The sequence below is a fragment of the Arachis hypogaea genome, chromosome 16 (genome assembly GCF_003086295.3).
Source record: "Arachis hypogaea cultivar Tifrunner chromosome 16, arahy.Tifrunner.gnm2.J5K5, whole genome shotgun sequence".
NCBI lineage: Eukaryota > Viridiplantae > Streptophyta > Magnoliopsida > Fabales > Fabaceae > Arachis > Arachis hypogaea.
In genome coordinates this window covers 132,461,964-132,469,953 of record NC_092051.1, presented here as the reverse complement: position 1 = coordinate 132,469,953, position 7,990 = coordinate 132,461,964, and the positions used below count along the sequence as shown (strand labels likewise).

The 7,990-nt window shown below is 27.5% G+C and overlaps 1 protein-coding gene across 1 annotated transcript; it reads right to left on the bottom strand.

Moving 5' to 3' along the window:
• Positions 1-3,388: 3,388 nt before the first annotated feature.
• LOC112755049 (glutaredoxin-C1-like) lies at positions 3,389-4,510 on the bottom strand. Its single transcript, XM_025802937.3, has one exon. The coding sequence runs from the start codon at positions 4,200-4,202 to the stop codon at positions 3,810-3,812; it is 393 nt and encodes a 130-aa protein (XP_025658722.1). The 5' UTR covers positions 4,203-4,510; the 3' UTR covers positions 3,389-3,809.
• Positions 4,511-7,990: the final 3,480 nt, after the last annotated feature.

Genomic DNA, 7,990 nt, shown 5'->3' with positions numbered 1-7,990 from the left:
GTGTGACAATGTTAATATACGAAGTCTTGTATTGTCATGTCATATGATGACAATATCATTCTATAAATATGATTGAAAAAATTGGTAACATGGAAATATTTGATTAATATGTTTAGGTTTTAAAATTTACATAAAGATAAAACTAGTGTATAATATTAATACACAAAGGACTTTTTTATACAATAAATATATAAAAATGATTATTTCTCTAAATGTACACAAAGAAAAATGATCACCAACATGCAAAGGATTATTTCACTACTGGCACATGCGAAATGAAAATATCTCATGACACCCGCAAAATGGGTAATGGACAATTGATACTCTAATGCACACGAAATAGAGCGCACGCAAAATAGACAGTGGTGATGAATAGTAATAAAGAAAGTATAGGTAAAAAATGTATACTATGAACGTGAATAACAATTTAAAAAAGGAAGGTAAATTCAAATTCAAATTTTAATTAATTAAATAATTATTAACAGATTTTATGAGAAAAGAGAGTAGTGCTCCTTTTCTTTATTCATCTCCTTCTTTTCCTCTCACCTAAACCTCACCCCTTTCTCCCTCTCTTTCTTTTCCAGTTCAATGGGTCGTTCTCTCCTCTTTCTGCTCAAGGCCTTCCACGCCATCCTTGTCTCCGCCGTCCAAGACCCCGACGGAGAAGTTATCCGCCTTCCTTCCAAAGTTTCCAGATTCTTCAAAGCGCCTTCTGACAACAGCGACAACGTGGAGGAAGGAACTTGCTAGGCCATTTTAATCGCTTGTTCCAATGGCTACTGAAATTACAGGCATCAAATACTGTCATTCTTATACGCCCGTTCTTTCAAGTTTCAATTTTTTTTTCTTCTTATGCCTTTCTTTCCTCAACGCTTTCCCTTGTCAGTATTTTGTTCCTTCTTTGTTTGACTGTTTAGTATGAAATTGATGAACTGTTGCTGGATGTTCGTTTTTATTAGGTATGTGGATGGTTATTTTTCATTTTAAAGTGGATTTTATTTAATTTAGATTGGATTTAAGTAGATATAATAAAATTTGATGGATGTTCATTTTACTAGGTATTGGGATGGTTATTTTCATTCTGAAACTGACGGCTTGATAGAGAAAAAGCTCGGCGACGCTGAGATTGTTTTGTGAGGAAGGGACCGATAGTGCAGTGGGGGTTTGGGGAAAGGTATGCAGTGGTAAAAGGGTTAAAAGGTGCATGATAAAGTGTAAAATGTAAAAGTAGAATTTTTGGACGAATAATTTGTGATGGACTATTTTTTTCGCCTTCTATGGGCCGGAAGTGCAATCTATTGTTCACATTGTTCAAATTTTTCGTTGTCTATCTAGCGGTGCCGATAATAATAATAATAATAATAATAATAATAATAATAATAATAATAATAATAATAATAATTGTGGTGAATAATAATAATAATAATAATAATAATAATAATAATAATAATATTAATGTTTAAATTAAAAATAATAATATTTAAATTACAACAAAATAAAATATCACTACGAAATATATTAAATGTACAAAAATATAATGCTGATCTATCCTATTAAGATTTTTCTCTGACATTTGTTTCAAATGTTTTTTAGTATCCCTTCACCTCTATCAAATTATTGTAAAATTTTTTAGAAATATTGTAACTCTTCCTTTTGCATGTATGTCTCTTGGTCCCTCCACCATATAAATAGGGTAAACTATGGAAGTGTTTGGATTTTTATTATTTTACTTTTATTTTTAGTCTTTTATTTTTAGAATTTAACAAAAAATAAAAAATAAAAAAAAACATCTTTTTTAGTATTTGATTTTTTTTAATATTTTTTTACTTCTAAGATCTATTAAAAAAAGTAAAAATACTAACTATAATGATCAATTAAATAGTATGTTCATTATCTGTCATCCTTAATTGATCATTACAGTGAGTATGTCCACCATCTACCTACTACTCATTCAAAATTTCATGATTTTCTTTGCATTATATTTTGTATGAATTTGTATTATAATAACATCATTCGTATTTTGATAATGTCACTCATTCGAAAAAAATATTAATCGGATAGATAAACATCATATTTTTGTACATTTAATTGAAAATGTGAATATATTTTGTAGTGATATTTTATTTTGTGAAAATTTAAATATTATTATTGTTATTTTAAATTATTATTATTATTATTATTATTATTATTATTATTATTATTATTATTATTATTATTATTATTATTCACCACGGTTATTATTACTATTGTAGTTATAATTATTTACTATTATTATTATTAAAATAAATAATTAAAACATTAAGAATCAAATTTAAAAATAAATATTAAAAACAAAAATTATATTTATTTTTTTCTCTTTCTATATATATATATTATTTAAAATTTTGGTTTTATTTATTTATTTTATTAATTTAAATTACTTCTAATTTTAAATAAAAAAATAAAATTAATTTTGTAAAATCAACAAAGTTTATGAATCTAATTCAAATAGTACAAATATGCAATACCAATCAATTTTAATTTAGTACTATTTAGGGTGATATATAAAAATATTTAGAAGAATATTCATATAAAAATGATAATTAAAATACAAATATATATAATATTAAATAATTTAATTAAATATATTAAATGATTAAATTATATAATTTTTCTTAATTGTTACTTTTATATAAATACCATCTTAATTATTTTTATGTGAATACTCACTTTAGTAATTATTCTTTTATTGATTCTTTCTTTAGTAAGTTTATATGGTCGTATAATTATTTTTTTATTGATTATTCTATTAGTATGTATGAAAGTAGTCAAATTTGGTAAATTTTACCATTAGAATATTAAATATTTGCTCAAGTATTTTTTATTATCCATATACAAATAAGCAAAACTCTTGTTATTGTGAGATAAAAAAAGACACTGATGTCATTTCAATATTCAAAGAAAGCATGCTGGAAAAAAAATGCTTGGTAATTGGTAATAAAGATTCGTGGCAAAACATGGGAGACAAGGAAAGCGACAACTATGTCTGGACACGACTCCGTTTCTACCTATCCTGTCCATACTTTCTTTTCACTAGTTGGTCATTCTTCTTCAACATAACATAACTCTCGCGGCTACAATTTTCTTCTTTTTAATGTCATTTCTAGATGAAAAATGTTATTCCACAAATATAAAATAAATAATTATCCTATAACTTATTTTGTGAAATAAAAGTGTGAATTTTCATTTTTTTTTTCCTTTAAGGCTTTAAGGTTAATTTCTCTTTCAAAATAAGTCATTGAATGATGTAACTATCTATAACTTAGGTCTCTTTAGACAAGGCAAAGACAAAATCAAAAAGGGTGAAAGCACAAGTAAAACAGAAATAAAAAACAGAAAAAGTCATGAGTAAAAACAGTAAAATTAGCTCTCATCATTCTTTTCATATGCCTCATATCATTCTTTACAAAGGAGGGAGCTCCAAAAGCAAGCAAACCATGACAAACCAAAATATAACTTAACAAGCAAGACCAAAACGATAAAAGAACAAAAAAAACCCGAAAAGAAGAAAAAAAACCAAAAAGAGAAAAAAATTGCTGCTGAAGAATTAACAAAGTCAGTAGTAATAATAATAAGTGCCTTCCAAAATGGAATGGAGAAGAGACTCACAAAAGACCACTCCTCTTCCTCAAACCGTTGCCTTTTGCTATATGCATTAGTAGTAACAGTAGCTTATAGAAGTAATAGTAGTAGTAGTGAAGAAGATAACTCATTGATCTGAAATCCCAAATTAAAAGGTGGGTATTAATTTAAAAATGAAAAATGAAATTTCAAAGCCAAAGGGCACCAGCTTCTTTGAGAAGAGGGACCAAAGTGCCATTGATATGGCAGGCCATGACCCTGTCCATGGTACCAACAAGCTTTCCACCGATAAAGACAACGGGGACGACGGACGAGGTACCCAGGAGCCTGATGAGGGCCCTCTCGAGATCTTTTCCAAGAGGGTCCTCGTCAAGCTCATGGACGGCGGGATTAACTCCCATGCCGCAGAAGAGGCGCTTGATGGCGTGGCACATGCAACAGCTGCTTATGCTGAATATCACCACCGCGTTCTCCGACGCCAGCCTCTCTATCCGCTCCAGCGGGTCCACTCCCACACCCACCATTCCGTTGTTCCTGCTTGCTGCTACATAGTTCCCCCACGAGGCCGTTTGGTAGTGCATTATCACAATGTCACAAGCTAAGGTTTTGTTTGTGTTGAAGCAAAAATAACAAAGCAAGGGAAAGTTGAATGTGGTAATGTGATGGATTATAGAAGAACAACAACAAGAAGAAGAATGTAATGAGAATATATGATGAGTTGGTTGGTGTTGTGTTTGGTACTTTGGTGGAGGGGAAGAGGAGAGGGGTGATATTTATAGAGGTTGAATTTTGGGGATATGTAAAATAAAGAAATTAATTAATTTAAGGGAGAGAATATCTCACACAGGATCACATCTTAGGGAGTGTGACTGCTTCAGTGGATCATGTTGTTGTTTGTTTATAGTATTCTAATTCCCTTTGCTTCTTAATAATATATAAATAAATCATGGATGGGAGTGTGCTACTGTGCTTGCTGGCTTCTTTTTCTCTTATTATTATTGTTACTATAATAGAAATTTCTATAAGTATATGTTTGGGAGAGGTAATAATAAATAAGAATAATAATGACCAATTGGGTTGATTTGCTTAAGGTTGAAACAGGCAATAGTTTCGGGGGGAGATGATTATGTTATGTAATAAGGGTATTGTCAATAATTCTCTTTAATCTGCATATGAGATATATATTGAGATCAAAAAAGAAACTAAATCAATTATCCTAGGTTAACACAAAAATTAATTATTAAATATTTAATATAAAGAATATATATTTAATAAAATTTAATTTTAATACACTGTTAATATAAAATAATTTTATATATATTTAATTACGTTATACTAAATTAGCAAAAATAATTATATTTTACATTAAATGTATAAATATTTATGTAAAAAAATAGATATAATTGTAAGATTGTATAAAATATTTTATACTATCAATATATTAAGATTTAATTATGTTTAATATTCAGAGAAAAACTTAATTATATTATTACAAAATTATATAATTATTATACTATGACAAAACAATTAATTTATGGTAAATTATTAATTATTCTAACTATTTATTATTTAATTTAAAATAATATATAAATACACAAAATAAATTAATACGTATCCAACGCTAGTAGCAGCGATGTCTAGTGTGTAGGGGTAGTATAATTATTAATTAACAAGAAGTATACTACATTAACTATAGATGAGGTATTACTATATATTAATTATTGAGGCTAGCTAAAATATTAATGAAGGGTGGTAGCATTATTAGAAGGTTGAGAAGAACTAAAAGAGGGAGGAAGAGAGGGGAGACAAGGAGGGCAGGCTTTTACAGGAGAGAGTTGTTGGGCAATAGACGGCTGAATCCGTCCTTCTTGTCGGTCGCCAGTAAGACGCTTCAAAAAGGCATGTATTGATTCAACTGGCCAACGCCATCACAACAACCCTCATCTCTGCCCCTTATTATTATTTAGAGCAAAGTTTTAAATAAACTATGAGAATTTATATTTTAAAGAGGTTAGTTCTTAAAAATAAATATCAATAAAATTTTTAAAATAATAAATGTGAATAAATTTTTTTAAATTAAGATTTTTCATTCTAATTATAAGGACTAATTTAAAGATAATGTGTTCATATTTGTTATCTTAAAAAATTTTATTGATATTTTTGTTTTAAAAATTAATTTATCTAAAGTGTAAATCTTCAAAGATTTATTTGTCACTTTATTCTATTATTTATGTTCTTTTTGTATTTTTTGTTTTCTTTAATTTTTTAATTATTTTATTCATTAGTTTTTATAATTTTATTCAATTTTTATTTAATTCTTTTAATTTAAAAAGTTATAATTAAATTTTTATATTAGATAAAAATTTTTAATTATGTCATTTCTAATATTTTTATTATAAATATATTTTTTAAATAGAATAAACTATGTCACTATCTACGAATATTCAGAACATCAGACAAATAATTTTGTATCTATAAAAGATGAATTTCAATTGATCCAAAAATACTCTAAACTTAAAATATTATCCAAAATTTCAAAATTATCTCTCCTAACCTAACCTATCTTATCCCTAATCAATAACCCTTTACCATTGACACCTGAATCCTTCCTCAATTAACTCTCATCTTAGCTATTACCATTGTCATTGCCACTACCACCATTACCACCCAAAGCTACTCGTGGTGCTAGGGAAGTCTTTGTTTTGTCTCTTACTCGAGTTGAGCGAGAGACCAAAATCGTCGAGCACTACAAGAAAGTCGTCAGATACCGTCAGATTTACTGGCGAATTTACAAAAAAAAATCACTAGTAACCTGTTTATCATCGAATTTAGCGACGGAATAAATCCGACAGTATAAACCTCGCCGGTAATTGTTTACCGGTGGATTTTTTCGTCCGCTGCTAATTACCAGCGAATGTAAAATTTTAATTGCGAATATCTAGAGCTTGTTACTGTCGAATTTTTTTCACGGTAAACTTACATTTTTTTAAATTTGTTTGAAAATTTTATATAATTTTAAATATTTAAATTTAATCATTTCTAAACTAACAAGATTTAAAGTTTTATAATTTTTTATAATAATTTGTCTATAATTTTTAGTTAAAAATTCACAAACAAGTTCAATTACAAAAATTGAACAAAATTAAATTAGAAATCGAAAGAGCAATTATTTACTTAACATTTATAATGAATTAAGGATAAATGATTTATTTCACATTTAAAAACATAAATTTAAACATCCAATCTAAGAACATGTTAAAGCAATTATACCGTATGAACTACAAGTCTACAACAAAGAAAGTATAACTTGTGTATACCAAAAATAATTATATTACGTCAATTTCTAAGTCATGTTATGTTCCTATCACTAAACATTCTATTAGAAAAATCATCATAACTAGCAATCCAAGATTATACATAAAAAAGAAACTTAAAATATTTTTAGCAAGTTGTCAAAAACAGCAACAAGACATTACATTATACAATCTAATGATACACAAGAACAAGCTCAATGTTTATTGCATCAAACATTCAAAATTGTTTTATAATAAGCAAGCATTACTCATTTGAACGTTAAAACAGCAAGTACTTTAGTAAGATTTTGCAACTCGTCATCGGAAAATTTCAAAAAACGCCACAACGACATCTTATTACTTTAGCTGACACAATTTATTAGCGCCATATTAGACGAATGCATGATTATTCAACTTAGCTACTAATTCACTGGATCAAAGGTTCAACCATAGTTTAATTAGAATAACCGAATTATAATAAAATATAAATAAACACACAAAACATAATTATATTCTAATATAAACCTTAAAATCTCATCCAAATTAAAAATTCTACATCAACCAAAGTGTTATATAATCTCATCCAAGTTCGCACAAGTCAAATAACAAAAAAAATATCCAAACAAAATTAATAAGTAGGCAGCAATTAGTATGCAAATAAATAATAGCTAGAACAACAAGTATGAAACAAGAACAATAACAGGTAGGCAAATAAATTCAATAACTACAAAGCAAAAAATTTAATAACACCTAACAAAAAAATTAGCAAAAGAATTATTAGCAAAAATTGAACAATTATTAGCAAAAAATTTAACAAATCAACATGAACAATGACAACAACAACAACAATCACTAACAAATCAACAAGAATCATAACAGCAATAATTATGAGAACTGAATAATTATTAGCAAAAAAATAAAGTAATCAAGAACAATAACAACAAATAAATCCAATAACTACAAGAATTGAACATCTATGCAACAACAACATAACAATTAACAAGAAGAATTGGCAACAAGAAGAACAACTAACAGAGGCTAAAAGCGATGGCAGACGAGAGGTAGAAGACGACGGC

Coding starts and splice junctions, on each gene's coding strand:
- LOC112755049 (XM_025802937.3), bottom strand. CDS start 4,202: ATGCACTACCAAACGGCCTCGTGGGGGAACTATGTAGCAGCAAGCAGG.